The sequence below is a fragment of the Oncorhynchus kisutch genome, linkage group LG15 (genome assembly GCF_002021735.2).
Source record: "Oncorhynchus kisutch isolate 150728-3 linkage group LG15, Okis_V2, whole genome shotgun sequence".
NCBI lineage: Eukaryota > Metazoa > Chordata > Actinopteri > Salmoniformes > Salmonidae > Oncorhynchus > Oncorhynchus kisutch.
Genome location: NC_034188.2, coordinates 38,475,843 through 38,497,825, shown reverse-complemented (window position 1 = coordinate 38,497,825; position 21,983 = coordinate 38,475,843). Strand labels below are relative to the sequence as shown.

Here is a 21,983-nt window from a genome sequence, read left to right as displayed (position 1 = left end):
TTTTTTCGGGGTTATTCCCCATCAACACGTGACGCTGTCACAATTAGGTTGTGAGAAGGTCAGTCGAGACAAGTGACAACCTTGCGATATACTAATATTGTCAGTAGGGTGCTGGGCGTGTTGTTCTCTAGACAGTGTCATTGTAGGGTGTCGAGGTGAATTTAAACTGTCTGTCTTTCAGGGCTCCTATGGATAGGACTGGGTCATGTCAGTGAGCAGGTTGATGTTTATTGTCATGATTCTTGTCATGGAGGCAGAACTGAGCAATTTCCCCTTAGATACCTTTATTTAACTAGGCAAGTCAGTTATGAACAAATTCTTATTTTCAATGACGGCCTAGGAACAGTGGGTTAACTGCCTATTCAGGGGCAGAACGACAGCTCGGGGATTTGAACTTGCAACCTTCCAACGCTCTAACCACTAGGCTACCCTGCCGCCCCAGCTAGCTATAAAGTAAAAATTGTCTATATTATAAAAATGCATGAAAAAAATAAGCTTTTTGTTCTTCATTTAAGTTAAGGGTTAGTCATTAAGGTTAGCAGTCTGGTTAAGGTTACATTTAAAATGAGTTTTAATGACTTTGTGGCTATGCTAGCTAGTGACCACTCTGCAGAGCTGCCTCCAGAACAAGATTCATGACAAAAAAACACTAACCTGCTGTCAGTGATGCCACTCTGTGGGTGTTTTATCAGAATAGCAGGATGATGCAGAGGCCTTGTCAGTGGAACTGCCATGATCTGACAGATTCAAACACAACAGTGTCATCGGGACATGTCTCTGTATCCGACTGACATACGACGACTGGTGGAACAATATCCTACAGTCTGCTATATCTGCTCAGCGAGATAATGCAAGATAATGCTGAAAAGAGCATTATCTTACCAATTATCTTACCAATGAGAAGATCCACTTTTAGCACAGCTTATAAAGTTGCCAGTCAACGCTGATCGAGCTGACTTAAAGCCATTCAGTCAAGTCGACTTGTCTATCAGAAAGTCTCTCGTTGAACCTATTGGAAAGGGTATAGTGTGTGTTATAGTGTGTTGGGTGCTGTCTGGAAGTCTCTCCTGAGAACTGAAGGCTATTTCACCACTGAGGTTGAATGGCAAGCCATTTATATTTGCAATGATAATATCTTTGAAAGACCTTTGAAAGTAGTTGTAGTACCTGCAGTTGTCCATGTATGTGGGGATGATTGCTCTTATGCTCTTTTCTATACTTAGCTTAGCTTTGGAGAGTGGGTGTTGTCTTTTTTTGGGGGGGGGTGGGGGCCTATAGCTACCTATACTACATAATATACAGTATGAACACAGTACAGTTCAAGCAGGAAGGGTCATGGTTAACTACGGACTAATACAACAATGTCAATAAGGAGGGGCTATAGTTACCTATACAATAGCAGAGGATGATTGACAGCAGGACAGCCACGCCCACTGCACTCAGGGCGGTGCACCTCCAGGAACAGTGCTTGGGGGATTTTTTAAACTTGAAAGCCCCTCCAGAGAGGGTGTTTCTGGGTAGGGGACGTGCCGGTGTGGAGTACGCTGCCCCTGTTGCCATGGTGTAACCTGGGGTTGCTGTGCTAAAGAAAGGGGTTGTTTCTGTGCCCGTTTTAAAGAGGAAGTGTCTGGGGAAACAAAACAGAAAATGTATACACAAATATTAGATAATGATGAATACAGAAAAAATATATATATTTGGTTATGTATTCCGATTGAACCTGTATTTAATATAAAACACATGCCATTTAGCAGACACTTTTGTGCAAGCACTTTTCATATATGTGGCCCCAGCGGGAATTGAACCCACAACCCTAGCATTGTAAGTACACCGCTCTATCAACTGAGCCACAGAATACCAAAGTATTTATTTAGGCTAATCTCATTAAAATGACATCTCTTTTGTAAGAGAAAACATGGACATGTCAGTATTCCAGTGCGAATGGCCATTATGGGTAATTAAGGAGTTTTAATCACAAGCACTACCCTGGCTTAACTTTTTAAACCCACGTGAACATCTCTGAAATTGACAAATTATGCCTTGGTGCCTCTCTTGCTATCACATCGTCTGGCCCTCCACTGACTTTTGGTAAGAATCTTCCTGTTGTGCCACTAATCTTCCGGTGTGATTTTAGGTTCGATAAACAGAGCCATGAGTTTATGATGCCATCCTTACCGCCACTCCACAATATGTGTCACTATGTTCACAATATTGACAGTTCAGGTAAGTCACTTTTGCTAAAAGTATCCGCTAAATGATTTAAAAAGCTACAGTATGTCACTCAGAATGATGTGTGGTATTCAAACAGGGGTATTCACAGATCTGGCACATTCAGCAGCTTGTTTGAAAAGTTGGAAGTAAAGCATATTCATGTGTATTATGAGTTCACTGATCTTGAATTTGTCCGTTTTTCTTTTCTCCCAGGTTAATGGATTCATGGCACTGATTGGTCAGAAAAAGGGGTGGGCGGCATACTTATTTCTGATTTGTGCCTTGATATTGACTTGAGCATACCGTGAATACTGGGGCCTATTTACCTGCTGCTTGGCTAAGAGAATGCAACAAATGGTGCCATTTCACACATAGTTGATAATGAATAAAATAGCCAATACAAAAGGTTAGTTCACACTAAATGGATTATTGCATATCAGGTACCACTACTTATCTGCAGAATATAAAGCACTGTTGTGTTCTGAATACCAGTCTGGTGGACAGACGTAAAGTTGGTATAGCAGACTGTGTGCAAACAGTGGTGGCTCAGAGGAAATGTTTTTGGAAATGATCACCAAACAGGGTGGCGGTATAAATGTCTGCGGCTATACACACTGGATGACCATACACAATCGATTAGAAGGAGCGTGAGCAATGAAGCACACTACTATAGAAATTCGGGAAGCTCTATTGATGTGTGTGTGTGTGTGTGTGTGCGCGTGCGTGCGCATGCATGAGTGTGTAAGTCTCATTGAAATGGCCTTCACACAAAAGGGATAGCCAAGGCAGGTTCCCTTTGCTCAACTCACTTCCTTGTAATCAGTTTGACATTTGAAACACTCATGTGGAGGACAAAAGACAAAACATACAGTGGGCGGATTTGGACCTCAGCTAAACCCCTGCTGTAGGTGAGGGAGTACATTAGAAACAATGAGCACTAACGCCCTTTGACTATGTAATCTACCTATTAGCCACTGCATTGTGTTAGCATCAGCATTGGTGGAATAATCCGACTCTTTAAACCGTGACCCAGGCACTCTACCGATGTAGCGGGCACCTAAGTCCATCTGTCTCTTACCCTTTCACTGTCCCTCTCAGTCTTTACCTCTCTTCCTATCAGTAGTTCTCCCTTCTTCGCTCGCTTTCTCTCTCACCCCTTTAATCTTTCACCCTCTCTCCCTCTCTCTCTTTTTTCTCTCTCCCTATCGCTCTTTCACACTACTACCCACCCCCCAACCCATGGAACCACCAGCCCTCTCAGCAGGGGACCTGGTAGCAGGTGCTAGCCTAGTGCCCCAGAGCTCATCTGTGTGATGATATTTTCAGGGGGCAGTCCCTTGGTGTTTCTGGGCCATTGTGCATGCAAAGATCAGAGTGGTGCCATTTTGAGATGCTTCCCTGGTGCGCTCAGGCTGCTGTACATAACTAAGTCAATTTGTTTAATTAGCATTAAGACATGAAACATTGACTTGAGAGATATGTTCATTGCGGACACAAATTACGATTATTTGTTGTTGTGATTCCCCCAAAAATTATAATCATATAGGAAACCACAATCTTATTAAGTATTTACTAATGCAGTTCATCTACGCAAATTATATTTAAAAAAAACGTATCTACAAGAATAATTATCTTATTTTTCCATGGAAGACAGAGATATACTCTACACTCTATTCTTTCAGGAGTGTGGCACTGATCGTGAAACTATCATTGCATGATTTTCTGACTCGAGACATCATTTCATTTTATAAAAGTAGAGTGTGGAACCGCAAACGTTGAATTTGTGTCATAATAGCTGTTTCAATTGCTCTTTATTAAATATGTGTGACAGAGTTTAACTAGATTCCACAGGACGTATGAGGCAGTCAATTTATAGCCTAACTGCATCTTATTGAAAACCGTATTTATGGTATAGAAAAAAATAAAAATGTTTTATTGTCACATACACTGGATAGGTGCAGTGAAATGTGTTGTTTTATAGGGGCAGCCAGAGTAGTACGGCGCCACTGGAGCAAATTAGGATTAAGTGCCTTGCTCACGAACACAGACCGATGTTTTTACCTTGTCAGCTCTGTATTTGAACCAGCAACCTTTGTCAATTCATCGTGGACTCCACAAGGTGTCGAAAGCGTTCCGCAGGGATGCTGGCCCATTTTGACTCCAATGCTTCCTACAGTTGTGTCACGTTGGCTGAATGTCCTTTGGGTGGTGGACCATTCTTGATACACATGGGAAACTGTTAAGCGTGGAAAAACCCAGCAGAGTTGCAGTTCTTGACACAACCCGATGCGCCTGGCACCTACTACCATTCCCAGTTCTATAAGCACTTGACATTTCTATAAGCACTTCACTTCAATTCAACACTGATTGAATTGGATTTAACAAGTGGTATCAATAAGGGATAATAGCTTTCACCTGGATTCACCTGGTCAGTCTATGTCATGGAAAGAGCAGGTGTCCTTAAGGTTTTGAACACTCAGTGTATAGTGCACACTATATAGATATCGTAAAATTCATTTCACACATTTGGTTTTAATACTAAACTGATATGGGAGTACATCACATATAAAGAATAATTACCCAGCAAAGTGTATGGGGTCAACTTTCCTCTCGAGGAGAAGAGTAAATGACACAATAACGGATTCAATAGCACCTTTATATAATGGTAATTGAAAATATCCGTATTTCTATAGAGTCGAGCGTTGAAAAGTGGAACCTGAGTGGTTGAAAGCCCTCCACACACGTATAAGATGTGAATGTATCCATGGTGGTAAATAGTCTGGAACAGAACAGAGCAGGCAATAACAAAGTTATATTGGCAACTAATTGAGCACTTTAATGGAAGAGCTGGAGTGTTCTCAGAATGAACTGGAACAAAAGCTTGAGTGGAATCATTTCTGAAGAATATCTATTCGGTTAGGAAACCTGCGTTTCTCACTTTGAAAGTATTAATTGGATTTAATTCAATTTTAATTCAAACTCTTACGTATTTATTCGATTTGTGTAAAGTCAATACATGTGTTAATTGTTCTAAGTCGGGTATTTTCCAACAACATGAGGAGGAAGAGTTAGACTTTGCTTGAGAGTCTGAGTATTTACCGTCGTGTTTCGGACTGAGGTGGTTGAATCCCTAAAAATATCAACCACTTGAATACAAAGCAGGGATACTGAAAAATAATGTGGTGGTGTAGAAATGGAGGGAAGCAGGTGACAGCTGATATCATTAAACATAAGCTGTTTAAAATAGTTATACATCTCTCCTTGTGCGCTCAATATTGGGACATGACACAAAGAAACACACAGATATGACCACTTGTTGAATTAGGCCTTTCAGGAAATGAGTCAGTCTATTGCCTTTTGACAACATAGGCAAAAGGCTCTCAATTAAATGACTGCTTTGAGAAGATCTTGAGAGAGAGAGAGAGAGAGAGAGAGAGAGAGAGAGAGAGAGAGAGAGAGAGAGAGAGAGAGAGAGACTTAACACACAGTTTAATGGGAGAGTCTAATAAAAACACATAAATGGGGCCCACACGTTTCCTCTTGGATAAACACATTAGTAATTGAATGCAGCTATTCAATAAGCTAAAATAACAGTTTTGTTATTAAAGCATTATGGAATGGGGCCAAATTTGAATGCAAAAGCTTTAAAGACCACATCCTTAAATGGGGGCTATAATACGATGAATGTATTATAATGAATCATAACATTAGCTAATGTGGTCAATCATTGTGATTGTCCTAAAAGGCCATGCTAAAGTTATAGGAGAATGGGTAGTGTGGGCATGTTCTAAATGCATGGACATGATAAAACCCCTCAGACTTTTTTTGGTCCCATTGCATTGGTTATCAATATGAGTCGAACAGAGAAAATAAGTTAAACCATTTCTGTAGGTATCTCTATGGGGGGTAACTGAACCAGAACCAGCATGCTGAAAGCCTAATGCATGTTATCTGGCGCTCTTGTTTACATTGAACAACCTAGTAGTTTACTGGACAAATACAGTTGTACGCATAGCTATGGCCATCCCACAAGCCCCCTGATGTTACCATGGCACCCGATTCCCTCCCACAGCGAGGTACTTGCTTTAGAGTAAAGTGTGCAGATAGTGATTTCTACCCCGGGCTGATGATAGAGGTGTGCATATGGTTTTGTCAATACCGGCAAGGCAGTAAAGGTCACAGTGATGTTAGCATTCAATTACCGTGGCTTCCTCGGAATGGAAGAACAAATGCTACATAGGACCAAATCAATTGGGTTATCCTGAGAGCATCTTACTGCATGATGCTAAAGAACAATTCAAAAAAGATCCACATGTATCTAGATTGTGTAGGAGTACTTTGAGCAAGGGAAACGATGAGCTGGAATGGATTCATCCACTTGTGTCCTCTCAAAGTAGAACGTAATATACTTTCCTGAAATGTTATGGACATTTTGATGCCCTTTATGGCTTGGGAAAAAAAATAACACTGATGTTTTTTTCGGTGTGGGGAAATGCTGGGCATAGGCACTTATGACAAAGTAGCTTCTTGTGTCGGACATCTTAAACTGAAAATGATCTATTTAGACCGAAGTACATTCTTGTAAGTTATATCAAGTTGAATTCATACTGGCAAGCCTCCGTAAAACCTGTGCTATTCCATTACCTTGTCGCTTTGGATCGTATCGAACGTTGCAAATCCATCTCCAGGTCATATTTACTTTCACCTCAAACGTTTTCTGGTGCTCTAAACAGAATAACTAAACCGAGGAGGCAGAGTCATTATCAGAGGCCGTCTAACCATCTCTTATTGTTGATAAGCACAATGCACAATTGTCCATTTGGTTTCTTTGAGAAATAGTGTGGCCCTATACAAAAGAAAAGTCTCACCTAGTTGGCATGCAGTTGAAGTTGGAAGTTTACACCTTAGCCAAATTCATTTAAACTCAGTTTTTCACAATTCCTTAATTTTTATCCTACTAAAAATTCCCTGTCTTTTAGGTCAGTTAGGATCACCACTTTATTTAAAAAATGTGAAATGGCAGAATAATAGTAGAGAGAAAGATTTATTTCAGCTTTCATTTCTTTCATCACATTCCCAGTGGGTCAGACGTTTACATACACTCAATTAGTATTTGGTAGCATTGCCTTTAAATTGTTTAACTTGGGTCAAACGTTTCGGGTAGCCTTCCACAAGCTTCCCACAATAAGTTGGGTGGATTTTGGCCCATTCCTCCTGACAGAGCTGGTGTAACTGAGTCAGGTTTGTAGGCCTCCTTGCTTGCACACACTTTTTCAGTTCTGCCCACAGATTTTCTATAGGATTGAGGTTAGGGCTTTGTGATGGCCACTCCAATACCTTGGCTTTGTTATCCTTAAGCCATTTTGCCACAACTTTGGAAGTATACTTGGGGTCATTGTCCATTTGGAAGATGCATTTGCGACCAAGCTTTAACTTCTTGACTGATGTCTTGAGATGTTGGTTCAATATATCCACGTAATTTTTCATCCTCATGATGACATCTATTTTGTGAAGTGCACCAGCCTCTCCTGCAGCAAAGAACCCCCACAACATGATGCTGCCACCCCCGTGCTTCACGGTTGGGATGGTGTTCTTCGGCTTGCAAGCCTCCACCCTTTTCATCGAAACATAACGATAGTCATTATGGCCAAACAATTCTACTGTTGTTTCATCAGACCAGAGGACATTTCTCAAAAAAATATGATCTTTGTCCCCATGTGCAGTTGCAAACCATAGTCTGGCTTTTTATTGGCGGTTTTGGAGCAGTGGCTCCTTCCTTGCTGAGCAGCCTTTCAGGTTACGTCAATATAGGACTTGTTTTACTGTGGATATAGATACTTTTGTACCTGACAAGGTCATTTGCTGTTGTTCTGGGATTGATTTGCACTCGCATCAAAGCACGTTCATCTCTAGGAGACAGAACGCGTCTTCTTCCTGAGTGGTATGATGGCTGCCTGGTCCCATGGTGTTTATACTTGCGTACTATTGTTTGTACAGATGAACGTGGAACCTTCAGGAATTTGGAAACTGCTCCCAAGGATGAACCAGACTTGTGTTCTACAATTTCTTTTTCTGAGGTCTTGGCTGATTTCTTTGGATTTTTCCATGATGTCAAGCAAAGAGGCACTGAGTTTGAAGGTAGGCCTTGAAATATATCCACAGACAGGTACACCTCCAATTGATTCAAAGGATGTCAATTAGCCTATCAGAAGCTTCTAAAGCCATGACATCATTTTCTGGAATTTTCCAAGCTGTTTAAAGGCACATTCAACTTCAGTGTATGTAAACTTCTGACCCACTGGAATTGTGATACAGTGAAATAATCTGTCTGTATACAATTGTTGGAAAAATTATTTGCGTCATGCACAAAGTAGATGTCTTAACCGACTTGCTACAACTATAGTTTGCTTACTAAATAGTTGTAGGTTTCTTTTGTTGTCAATGTATAGTGACTGTATAAACTAAGTAGAGGTGATTCGATGATGTTGAAATGTTGAAGTTGAAATGGTGCTGGAATAGTGGCGGCATCTCCTGTTTTCTTTGTGACTTGCGGAAACTCTTTGGTTATGAATCAATAGTTATTTAGTAGGCCAAACATGTCAGAAACATTAACTGTATTGTGACTTTCTGTTACATTAAAAATAACAAGGAAAAGAGAGCACACTGCTGCTCATGCGCCCAGGTTATTTTATTATAACGTTTCGACCCTGATATCTTCATCAGGCATCTTAAGAGTTGAAAGGTTATGATAAAATCACCTGGAAGCATGAGCAGCAAAGTGCAGTGTTTTCGCTTTTTATTTTTCATGAATTCACCTACAACTCCAGCCCGTGCAAAAAGTACTTGGGATGTGCAGATGTTATTCAGATTTTGTACTGTTTGTTACATGCAATATACTTGGTGGACTTCACCGAACAGAGGTCGCTCTCCAGTTTTGTGATGAAACAAAGGTGCGGTTGAATTTATTCTGCCACTGTGCCTTATTATTATTATATTATTATATTATTATTAGGCCTGTATATTATGGTCACAAGGCATATGAACTAACAGGTTATAGAGCAAACCACACAATTATCACGCAACACATTGGTTGTAATATGGATTGTTTTTCTTCTCTGGCTTGGCTTCCCCAGTGATTTTACCAATACACTGCTACTGCATGACAATGACCAACTGTTTCACTGAGATGCAAAGAAGGCTGCAATTACACAAAGCATCTTCAAGGCAACTTTGGTTGCTTTCAACGGACTTGCTTGATTGCTTTGTGAAACACCCTCCTGCAACTAATAAGCAACTCATCTGCAACTTGGTTAAATTCAATAGCAACTTTAACTTTCTGCAAATAGTTGCAAGCAACTGCCAATCAAAACAAATGCTTTTGTCACATTCTATTAGGTCATTCGGAATGCCGGCTCAGCTGTCATGTCAACAACACAGTTGTCAGTGCTGCAGGAACCATAATCAAGGTGGACAGAATGGACATTTGCCGAAATGGGAGCTGTGTAATTAAATATTGGCATCAGGGCTAGTAAATGATTATGTAGAGTACATGGGTTGCAGACCCATGCTACAAAATGCTTTATATCCATTTTCTGACATGTTGGTAAATGAGCTTTTATTGTTTAAAGAAATTGGTGTGTTTTTCACTATGTAATCATGACATGGGGTGGTTCAATGACACATGTACAGTGCTTTGTACAGTGCTTTCAGAGAGTATTCACACCCCTTGACTTTTTTCCACATTTGGTTCTATTGCAAAGTGGGATTCAAATTGATTTCATTGTCATTTTTGGTCAACGATCTGCACAAAACACTCGAACGTCAAAGTGGACAAAAAAAATAATGTTTTAATGGATGAAAAAAATGCATTATTAGATATGTTGTTACGCGGCGCAAAACGAGGAACCCAAGAGCAGACTCAGATGCGGAAGCAAGGATGAATGAACCTAAATGTTTATTGCACTCGAAATGTCCAAATGGTGTGTTGAACGCCGTTTTCCACTCGTCCCCTTCTGATGCGCACAAGGTGGTAGGCATTCCGGAGGTCCAGTTTAGTAAACACTATGGCATCATGGAGGGGGGCAAAAGCCAAACTGATAAGTGGCAAGGGATACCTGTTCCTGACAGTGATACTATTCAACCCACGGAAATCTATGCATGGCCTCAATGACTCATCCTTCTTGACAAAGAAAAAACCAGCTCCCCCTGGAGAGTAAGAAGGCCTGATATGTCCGACAGCCAGGGAGTCCTGGATGTATTCTTCCATGGCTTCTTGCTCGGCACGAGAGACATTATACAACCTGCTAATAGGGAGAGGAGCTCCAGGCTGAAGCTCGATAGCACAGTCGTATTGCCGATGAGGCGGCAGAGATGGGGTGTGGTGCTTACTGAATACAGGAGCTAGACCGTAATATTCTGGAGGAACAGAAGACAGGTCTGGGAGTTCTGGAATGGACTGGGGTGCAGACAAGGCAGGAGAAAGGGGAGAATGTAGACACTTGGAGTACTTTTTGACATTCTAACTATTAACCCTTCCAGGGGGCCAGTCAATATGTGGGTTGTGTAGCTTTAACCATGGATGGCCCAGAACCAGAGGTGAGTGAGAACAGTCGATTATGTGGGAACTGATCTTTTCCTGGTGATTTCCAGAGAGACGCAGAATAACAGGAACTGTTCTCTCCAAAACACAGACAAGTAACTTTCCATTGAGAGCGCGAGGTGAATGTAGCAAAACAGTGTCCATACCCAACTGAGTAACAACCCCTTGGCCCAGAATACTCTCGCCGGCGCCTGATTCGACGAGAGCAGGCAGAGGAAAAGCCTGGCTCTGCCACACAAGGTTGGCCTCAAGTAGGGGTCTGGGAGATGATGGGCAGGCGATTTGGTGCAACAGTATATCTCCCAGTACCGCTGAGCCCCCTCTTTTGCTGGACGCAGGGAACAAGTGGAGACCAGGTGACCAACCTGGCCATAATATAGATAGTTCCTAGTACTGAGACGCCGCTACCTCTCCTCTGGAGATAGATGGGCCCGGCAGAGCTGCATGGGTTCAGGATTAGAACCTGCCTGGTGATGTGATGCAGTCGGAGAAATTGAGCAATGCGCAGAAGTTACGGGACATGCAACCCTACCTCCCCTCTCCCTCCGACGCTCACGGAGAAGGTTGTCAATGCGGATAGTGAGAGAAATTAGTTTGTCAAGTCCATCAGGCTTCTCTCTGGTCACCAACTCTTCCTTGAGGGTCTCAGTGAGTGCCTTGCGGAATGCTCCCTGAAGGGCCTCATCATTCCAGCCGCTCTCTGCAGTGAGGATGCGGAACCCACATGCCATCACAGCCACACTCTGAGAGCCTTGACGAAGGGACAGAAGTCATTTGGCAGCATCCTTTCCACAGACCGGGTGGTCGAAGACCGTCCTCATCTCATCAGTGAATCCACTGTAGGAGAAGCAGATAGATGACTCTCTCCCAAACCGCAGTGGCTTAGGAGAGCACTGCTCCCCGAAGGCATCCAATCAAAAAATACATCTTGGCTCATTCACTAGCATAAGAGTAGGGCTGTTACTCAAATACTAGTGAACATTGTACAAGAAAGGCTCTGCAAACGCCAAGATTGCCATCATAACGCTCAGGAGTCGGAACAAAAGGCTCCCGGGGTGGAGAAGGGGAACTGGAGACAGGTTGTGAACATGTAGGACCTGTAGGTCAGACAGGTTCCTTGAAAACTCCTTGATGTTCTCCAGCAGGATTTTCAGGGCTAGGTCATGTTGCTCAAGAAGGGTGCCTTGATCAACAAGAATTTATTGAAGAGTAGGGGAGTCTGCTGGGTTCATCTCTTGGCCAGATCGTACTGTTACGCGGAGCGAACACAGGGGAACCCAAGAGCGGACTCAGATGCGGAGGCAGAGATGAATGAACCAAAATGTTTATTGTACACAGAGAGATATGGAGTGAAGAACCGGGGTAGCTCAGATGAGTTGCAGAAAAACCCAAAGTGTAGAGTGACGTTGGAGTTGACTGAGTTGAACAGGGTAAACCAGTCCTGAGGGGAATCCAAGGTGGTGGTGGTGAGTGAAATCCAGAGCAACGTGGTTGGGTGGTGAGATGTGGTACAGGAGACAGGAGCCAGAGACAGAGTGGTAACTGCAATGAGAGGACAAAACGGTCTAAGGCATGGAAACAAGCACAGAAGAGCAACAGGATCTTGATAACGAACAAAAGGATAGGATAATAACATGACTGAGCAGAGATTACGATCTGGCAGAGTAGAAGAGGCAGAAATGAGTATTTGTAGAGGTCTTGATTTATGGAACGAGTTGCAGCTGATAGGGATCTGCTCTGACTCCAGCACACCTGCCTCCAACCACATAATCAAACACAGAGAGAGAGAGAGAGAGAGAGAGAGAGAGAGAGAACTAAAAACACCAGAGGGCGTAGCAAGAGCAGGTGTGACATATGTATTCACCCCCATGAGACAATACATGTTAGAAAATCCTTTGGCAGTGATTACAGCTGTGACTCTTTCTAGGTAAGTCTCTAACAGTTTTGCACACCTGGATTGTACAATATTTGCCTATTACTCTGTATAAAAGTCTTCAAGCTCTGTCAAGTTGGTTGCTTGTCATTGCTAAAAAGCCATTTCAAGTCTTGCCATAGATTTTCAAGATGATTTAAGACAAAACTGTAAATAGGCCACTCAGGAACATTCAATGTCGTCTTGGTAAGCAGTGTGGATTTGACCTTGTGTTTCAGGTTATAGTCCTGCTGCAAGGTGAATTGGTCTCCCGGTGTCTGTTGAAAAGAAGATGGAAGGTTTTGCTCTAGGATTTCGCCACTTCTTAGCTGTATTCTTTTCTGTTTCTTTTTATCATAGCAATACACATAACATGATGCAGCCACCACTATGCCTGAAAATATGAAGAGCGGTACTCAGTGATGTGTTGTTGGATTTGCCCCAAACATAATGCTTTGTATTCAGGACAAAAAGTGTAATTCTTTGCCACATTTTTTGCAGTATTATTTAAGTGTCTTGTTTTCTGATACCACAACCATTAAACTGGTGAAATCACTGAACAGTTTCCTTCCTCTCCGGCAACATAATTAGGAAGGATGACTATCTTGTAGTGACTGGGTATATTTATACACCATCCAATGCCTCATTTATAATTTCACCATGCTCAAAGGGATATTCAGCGTATGCTTTTTATTTAATTTTTACACATCTACGAAACAATGCTCTTCTTTGAGAGGCATTGAAAAACCTCCCTGGTCTTTGTGGTTGAATCTGTGCTTGGAATTCACTACTTGATTGTGGGACCTTAAAGATAATTGTATGTGTGGGGTACAAATATGGGGTAGTCATTCAAAAATCATGTTAATGACTTATTTCACACAGAAGGAATCAATGCAATTTATTATGACTTGTTAAGCCCATTTTCACCTCCTGAACTGAAGGGGATGAAACGTTATTGACCTTATTGTACTTTGCTCTGTTCATCTTTGCCTCGATCCAGACTTCACCGTGGGAATGGTGCAGGGATTCCTCCAGATGTGAAGCTTGGCATTCAGGTCAAAAAAGTTCAATATTGGCTTCATTAGACCAGAGAATCTTGTTTCTCATGGTCTGAGAATCTTTAGGTGCTTTTTTGGCAAACTCCAAGAAGTCTGTCATGTTCCTTTTACTGAGGAGTGGCTTCAGAGTGACCATCGTATTCCTGGTCACCTCCCTGAACAAGGCCCTTCTCCCCCGATTGCTCAGTTTAGCTGGGCGGCCAGCTCTAGGAAGAGTCTTGGTGGTTCCATACTTCTTTCATTTAATAATGATGGAGGCCACTGTATTCTTGGGGATCTTCAATGCTGCAGACATTTTTTGGTACCCTTCAAAAGATCTGTGCCTCGACACAATCCCGTCTCGGAGGTCTATGGAAAATTCCTTCGACCTCATGGCTTGGTTTTTGCTCTAACATGCACTGTCAACTGGAACCTTATATAGACAGGTGTGTGCCTTTCCAAATCATGTCCAATCAATTGAATTTACCACAGGTGGACTCCAATGAAGTTGTAGAAACATCAAGGATAATTAATGGAAACAGGATGCACCTGAGCTCAATTTCAAGGCTCATAGCAAAGGGTCTGAACAGTTATGTAAATAAGATATTTCTGTTTTTTATTATAAAATCTGTTTTCACTTAGTCATTGTCACGTTCTGACCTTTATTTCCTTTGTTTTGTATTTATTTAGTATGGTCAGGGCGTGAGTTGGGTGGGCAGTCTATGTTTGTTTTTCTATGATTTGGGTATTTCTATGTTTCGGCCTAGTATGGTTCTCAATCAGAGGCAGGTGTCATTAGTTGTCTCTGATTGAGAATCATACTTAGGTAGCCTGGGTTGCACTGATTGTTTGTGGGTGATTGTCTATGTTGTAGCTTCACGGTCGTCATTTGTTTGTTTATTGTTTTGTATACAGTGTCAGTACTTTCTTTATTAAAGATTTACCATGGACACTTACGACGCCGCATTTTGGTCCGATCCTTCTCGCCTCTCCTCTTCAGATGAAGAGGAGGACGACCATGACAGAATCACCCACCCACCAAGGACCAAGCGGCGTGGTAAACAGCAGCGACGACAGCAGCAGCAACAGCAAAAACAGCGGCCAGCATCACAGGACTCCTGGACATGGGAGGAGATTCTAGACGGGAGAGGACCCTGGGCGCAGGCTGGGGAATATCGCCGCCCCAAAGCAGAGCTGGAGGCAGCGAAAGCTGAGCGGCGGCGATATGAGGAGGCAGCACGGCAGTGCGACAGGTACGAGAGGCAGCCCCCCCAATTTTTTTTGGGGGGGCAGACGAGGTGTGGTAGGAAGCCAGGTAGCAGACCTGAGCTCACTCCTCGTGCTTATTATAAGCAGCGCATTACTGGTCAGTCACCGTGTTATGCGGTTAAGCGCACGGTGTCGCCAGTGCGTGCCCATAGCCCGGTGCGCTATAGGGCAGCCCCCCGAAAGTGCCGTGAGAGTGTGGGCATCGAGCCAGGGCGTATGGTGCCTGCTCATCGGGTCTGGTCGCCGGTACGCAGTTTTGGTCCAGGTTATCCTGCGCCGGCACTGCGTGCTGTGTCTCCGGGGCGCTGGGAGGGTGTAGTGCGTCCTCTGCCTGCGCTCGGCTCGTGCCGGGCGAATGTGGGAGTGGAGCCTAGGGGAGAGGTGCGTGTAGTGAGCACTAGATCTCCCGTGCTTATCCACAGCCCGGTTCAACCTGTGCCTGCACTCTGGAGGGTCCGGGCTAGAGTAGTTGTCCAGCCTGGGGAAGTGGTGCCAAGGTTGCACACCAGAGCTCCAGTGCTCCCCCACAGCCCGGTCCTTCAGGTAACTCCTCCGAACACCAAGCCTCCTGAAGGTCTCCCCAGCCTGGTGGTTCCTGTGGCAGCCCCACGCACCAGGCTGTCTCTCTGTCTCCTCCCTGCAGGTGGTCCCGCCTGTCCGGCGCCGCTGCCGGAGTCTCCCGCCTGTCCGGCGCCGCTGCCGGAGCCTCCCGCCTGTCCGGCGCCTCCCGCCTGTCCGGCGCCGCTGCCGGAGCCTCCCGCCTGTCCGGAGCCTCCCGCCTGTCCGGAGCCTCCCGCCTGTCCGGCGCCGCTGCCGGAGCCTCCCGCCTGTCCGGAGTCTCCCGCCTGTCCGGCGCTGCTGCCGGAGTCTCCCGCCTGTCCGGCGCTGCTGCCGGAGTCTCCCGCCTGTCCGGCGCTGCTGCCGGAGTCTCCCGCCTGTCCGGCGCTGCTGCCGGAGTCTCCCGCCTGTCCGGCGCTGCTGCCGGAGTCTCCCGCCTGTCCGGCGCTGCTGCCGGAGCCTCCCGCCTGTCCGGCGCCTCCCGCCTGTCCGGCGCTGCTGCCGGAGTCTCCCGCCTGTCCGGCGCTGCTGCCGGAGTCTCCCGCCTGTCCGGCGCTGCTGCCGGAGTCTCCCGCCTGTCCGGCGCTGCTGCCGGAGTCTGAGGCGCCAGAGCCCCTCAGCCCAGAGGCGCCAGAGCTTCCGCCCCTCTGTCCAGAGCTTCCGCCCCTCTGTCCAGAGCTTCCGCCCCTCTGTCCAGTGGGGTCATTGAGAGGGGTGGTCATGGTTAGAAAGCCACGGAGGCGGACAATAAGGCGGACAAAGACAATGGTTAAGTGGGGTCCGCGTCCCGCGCCGCGGACAGACGCCCACCCAGCCCCTCCCCTATAGGTCAAGGTTTTGCGGCCGGAGTCCGCACCTTTGGGGGGGGGGGGGGGGTACTGTCACGTTCTGACCTTTATTTCCTTTGTTTTGTATTTATTTAGTATGGTCAGGGCGTGAGTTGGGTGGGCAGTCTGTTTGTTTTTCTATGATTTGGGTATTTCTATGTTTCGGCCTAGTATGGTTCTCAATCAGAGGCAGGTGTCATTAGTTGTCTCTGATTGAGAATCGTACTTAGGTAGCCTGGGTTGCACTGTTTGTTTGTGGGTGATTGTCTATGTTGTAGCTTCACGGTCGTCATTTGTTTATTGTTTTGTATACAGTGTCAGTACTTTCTTTATTAAAGATTTACCATGGACACTTACGACACCGCATTTTGGTCCGATCCTTCTCGCCTCTCCTCTTCAGATGAAGAGGAGGACGACCGTCACAGTCATTATGGGGTATTGTGTGTAGATTGTTGAGCATTTCATTTATTTAATTCATTTTCTAATAAGGCTGTAACGTAACAAAATGTGGGGGTCAGAAAACATTCCGAAGGCACTCTTAGGTTTTACACAGTCAAATGTAACATGTACAAACAATACATGTGACATCAATATTAAAACGATGTAAAAATACATTTCATTACTGTATATTTGTATTTATGTAAAACATTGACATTTTAGTCATATAGCAGAGGCTCTTATCAACTGCTTAGGGCTACGCCCCTTTTTTCTCAATTTCCGCCTGAATGACTCGCCCAAAGTAAACTGCTCAGACCCTGAAGCCAGGATATGCATATAATTACCGTAAAGAAAACAATTTGACGTTTGTAGAAATGTTAAAATAATGTAGGAGAATGTATCACAATATATATGGTAGGAGAATATCCAAAGAAAAACCAACCAGCATTTTTTTCTGAGAGAGACCATCCTCTTAGAAATGCAAGAGAAAGGTCATATTGTAAAATAGCTCACTGGATGCAATTCCTATGGCTTCCACATGGTGTCAGCAGTCTATTTCAAGGTTTCAGGCTTGTAACTGCAAAAACAAATAAGAAATAACAGTTTTTGGAAGAGGACACAGTCTTGGAAATCCATGTTTTTGCATGCCATGGCGAAGTGGCACACCTGCTAAAATTGGTTTCCTATTGAACATACTACTTTCCGAAATAAATATTATAGTTTGATTACATTTTAGGGTGTCTGAGGAGTAAATAGAAACACATTTTGACTTGTTGAAACAAAGTTTAAGGGTAGATTTTCAGATTCCTTTCTCTACAAGTTGAACGAGTGGATTATTCAAATCGATGGCGCCAAATAAACAAACATTTTTGGATATAACCAATTATTTTATCTAACAAAACCACACTACATGTTATAGCTGGAACCCTTTGGATGACAAATCAGAGGAAGATTTTCAAAAAGTAAGTGAATATTTAATCTTTATATGTGAATGTATGAAACCTGTGCGGGTGGAATTGTTTTTTTGATGTGGGGCGCCGTCCTCAAACAATCGCATGGCATGTTTTTGCTGTAATAGCTACGGCAAATCGGATAGTGCAGTTAGATTAACAGGAATTTAAGCTTTCAGCCGATATCAGACACTTATATGACCTAAATGTTTAAAATCCATAATAACTATTAGAATTATTTGAATTATGCGCCCTCCAGTTACACAGGAAGATGTCCCGCTAGCTGGACACGATGCTTGTTATCAAGGACAACTGACTGGTAAGTGCATTCATCTTAAGAAAGATGGGTGAGTCAACCACATTTCACAGTCAAATATACAGGATACGAACATTCCATTCCAGCAAAACAATAGATATATAGAGTTTTGCAAAAAAACTGATTTTCACTCACACCTAAAACCTATGAATTAGAAAATCTGAGAACAGTAATATTTTACTCACACATGAAGGTACCCATGACAAATCATTTTTAATGAAAAAACGAACGTAGAAAATTGGTGGATATAGAGTTATTGAAATAAACTATTCAAATGTATTTGTTTTGCAACCCAGACCCTTCTGACCAGTTCCGACTGAAATTGTTAAACATGAACTGCACTAGCTTGATAAACAGTTCTAACTATTTTAATTTGGGCTAATTTTTCTAAATTGATCCTCATACAATAACCAAATGGTTGCATAAACCAATAATTTCTGAAATCATAAAGTTATGTAGCAGGTGACATTAGACCTATTCGCACAGGACTTGCATTACTTTAGAATGTTGGTTATGTAAAAAACAGTAGGTTATTCTGCCTGGAATTATTACTCACCCCATGTCATCTGCTGCATTAAATTGTGATTTCACAAATTATTTGTCCAAATGTTTCGTTATTGTATAAGGATTGATTTAGATGAAATACTGTCTGTACAATTGAGCTAGCTAGACAAAATTAAATTGCCAGCACTGTTTGATCAAGTTAGCTAGCAATGAGGTAATCCAGCTAGCAACAAATTTGCTAGCTAGTGCAGCTCATGATGAACAAGGCGGCCCCCTCAGTGGAAATTGGTCAGAGAGGGGTCTGGATTCACTTAAAAAAAGTAAATGTATTGACCTCCAAACCATGTACCTTAACTGACAGCTGTGTTGTTGATTGGCTGTTGCACAAAGTTGTGATGTTTTAACTGAATGCAACCAAGTAGCAGATGAGTTGCTTATTAGTTGCAGGGGGTGTTTCACAGAGCAATATAGAAGCAATTCAGCTGCAAGCAACTAAAACTGTGTGTAAGTTGTGTTGTGTAACTGCAGCCTAAGGAGACATAAAAGAGATGCACCCATGGCCGGCCTTAGCATTTTAGGGGGTTTGATTGGGTGGCAGTTTTAAAGCTAATTTCCTGCAATTCTACACAGTTTGCCATGACTTATGCCATGTTAATGATATCTGAGTGAGCATGACTAACAAAATCAATGGGGGCCCCCTGGATGTCAGGGCCCCTTTAGACAGCTGGCTAGACTAACTTACCAATATTAAAATTGGCTAATGGCTAATTGAGTACCTATCAGTGACTGACATAGCAAGAGAACATTTAGAACATACACCTTGTGTATTCTACTATTCTAACGCCCAAAAGTAAATTGAGACCCCGACAGGGGGCGGCTAATGATCTCGAACGAAGTAGACTGGTGGTTTGGTCACAAATGGCCATACTCAGCTTTCTACTCTTGTTCAGTCTCCATTGCTGCGCACGAACAAAAATGAAAAGGATGGCACAAAATAGTCTGTCTAACACCTCCATAGTTAAAAATCGCTGTCGAATTACGTCATTGGTTGAAGTCTTAAAATCTCTTAAAATCTCTAGACGTTTTTCCGGGAAATGAAACCTAGTCCTGTTTCGGCAAATGGAAAACAAACAAGAACCAGCAAGGCTAGTTTGTGCTGGTTCCGGCACAACCTGGCATGGTTTGGTTATTCTAATGCAATTTCTTATGCCTGGGGCCGGCCCTGGATGCACCAGAAGATGCATAGAGAATCGTACACTCAAATTGCAGCGCACCAATCACATTCTTCATTGAACTTAGATATGAAGCTTTCCAGTGGGAATACGGATCCTGTAGGAGATACATTCCCCAGAGGTGTGGTGGGCCGTCACATCCCCCATATTGTATTGGGTGTCACAAACTGTTACAAATCCTCAGGTGCATTGTGGGTCACTCACCTGCTCTCCAGGGCCACATTGCTGTCCAGGACCCAGCTGTCCTGTAGCTGGACACATTCAGCTGTGCTCTGCAACTCAGCCACCAGGCCAGCCGAGGGGGGCGGGCTCAGGCTCCGTTGATTGGCCAGCGAGCCGCGGCTCAACGATGTAATCGACGGGTGCTGTTTGTGGTGAGTGGGCGGAGCTGGAGCTGGTGGTAGAGGAGGTTGGCCTTGTTGACTGGACAGTTGGTCTCCTGTGAAAGGGGAACAGAAAGGAGATTGTAAAGGAGACTGTAAGGACATGATGATAACACCTGAATGTAAAACTAAAACCTTGTACTCAGCTTAGTATAGTACAGCTGCCTGGCATTGCATTGGGTTGTTATTATCTTGTGGGGGAGCTGCCTGCAATAGCTTGGTGATTGTGTTCGGTATAAAGCCGTGGCCATCTGACAGACAAAGAAAAAGTAAATAAAACCTAAAAGTGCACATCAAATGGACGAGGTGACATCACAACATGAAATAAGAGCTTTTTATGGCGACACACTTTTCAATTGTAGAAAACACAAAATGGGTGAAGGTTTGGTACTCTTTAAACCAGAAAGTCATTTAGAGAGGCAGCTGTTTCTTTTGGGGTGCTTAACAGAATGTTTCATGTTTGATTACAGCTCGAGGAGGCTCTCAAATAACTAATGACCAGAACATCCATTAGAGCGCTCAGAGAACATGTTTTCCAATTTCACACAAAGTTATGTAATTGTCCCCCGGAATGACATGCCATGATTATCCCTCCATCGTCGTCATTAAGAGGTAAAATCTACAAAGCTGACATTTTTGATTTGCTCCAGTAAATTCTAAAAAAAAATGTCACCTTTATTTAACCAGGTAGGCAAGTTGAAAACAAGTTCTCATTTACAATTGCGACCTGGCCAAGATAAAGCAAAGCAGTTCGACACATACAACAACACAGAGTTACACATGGAGTAAAACAAACATACAGTCAATAATACAGTAGAAAAATAAGTCTATATACAATGTGAGAAAGTGAGGTGAGATAAGGGAGGTAAAGGCAAAAAAGGCCATGATGGCGAAATAAATACAATACAGCAAGTAAAACCCTGGAATGGTAGTTTTGCAGTGGACGAATGTGCAAAGTAGAAATAAAAATAATGGGGTGCAAAGGAGCAAAATAAATAAATAAATACAGTAGGGGAAGAGGTAGTTGTTTGGGCTAAATTATAGATGGGCTATGTACAGGTGCAGTAATCTGTGAGCTGCTCTGACAGCTGGTGCTTAAAGCTAGTGAGGGAGATAAGTGTGTCCAGTTTCAGAGATTTTTGTAGTTCATTCCAGTCATTGGCAGCAGAGAACTGGAAGGAGAGGCGTCCAAAGGAAGAATTGGTTTTGGGGGTGACCAAATGGAGTTTGGTTTTAAGTTATTAGGGCAATCTTTCAGATGATTGACAAAGTCAGGACTTTGTCAATCATTAACAGTATGATTTTTAAAGGAAACAGCGGGAGTTGAGATGTTAGAACAATGCTTGGTCGCATGCTGGATGTTCTAATGGTCAGCTTATAGTCTTCTAATGGTTTCTACTTGATATTTTGCCAATTCCAGGCCTGCAGAAAGACCCAAGAACATTACGACAAGTTATGGCCAGCAACATGGACTGTGCTAAAATAATAACATGAGTGAAGACCCCCCAAAAAAACAACTTTGTTTGAAGGACATGGTGCATTGTTTCGGTGGGGCTGCCCATTTTAGTGGTTATGCAATTGTTGTCCTTATCGGTGTGCAGTTGCCTCACTGCGCCCGTAGACACAACGTAAACCTTCAGCGGCTGAGCCACGTTGCTTCCGCAAGGCTGAGGAAACGCACGCAAGTCATTCAGAAATAATTTTGTACAGGAATTATTTCTATGCTGTAGAATTCATTATGGACTCT

At 43.5% G+C, this 21,983-nt stretch overlaps 1 protein-coding gene across 6 annotated transcripts in view; it reads right to left on the bottom strand.

Moving 5' to 3' along the window:
• LOC109905278 (teneurin-3) overlaps positions 1-21,983 on the bottom strand; it is a 180,767-nt gene that overhangs the window by 62,220 nt on the left and 96,564 nt on the right. For all 6 annotated transcript variants that reach the window (XM_031790225.1, XM_031790227.1, XM_031790226.1 and 3 more), the window contains 2 exons: positions 20,058-20,292; positions 1,389-1,627 (listed from right to left, as the gene is read on the bottom strand). In XM_031790225.1, the coding sequence (XP_031646085.1) occupies positions 1,389-1,627; positions 20,058-20,292 (474 nt within the window). The remainder of the gene's footprint in view (positions 1-1,388; positions 1,628-20,057; positions 20,293-21,983) is intronic.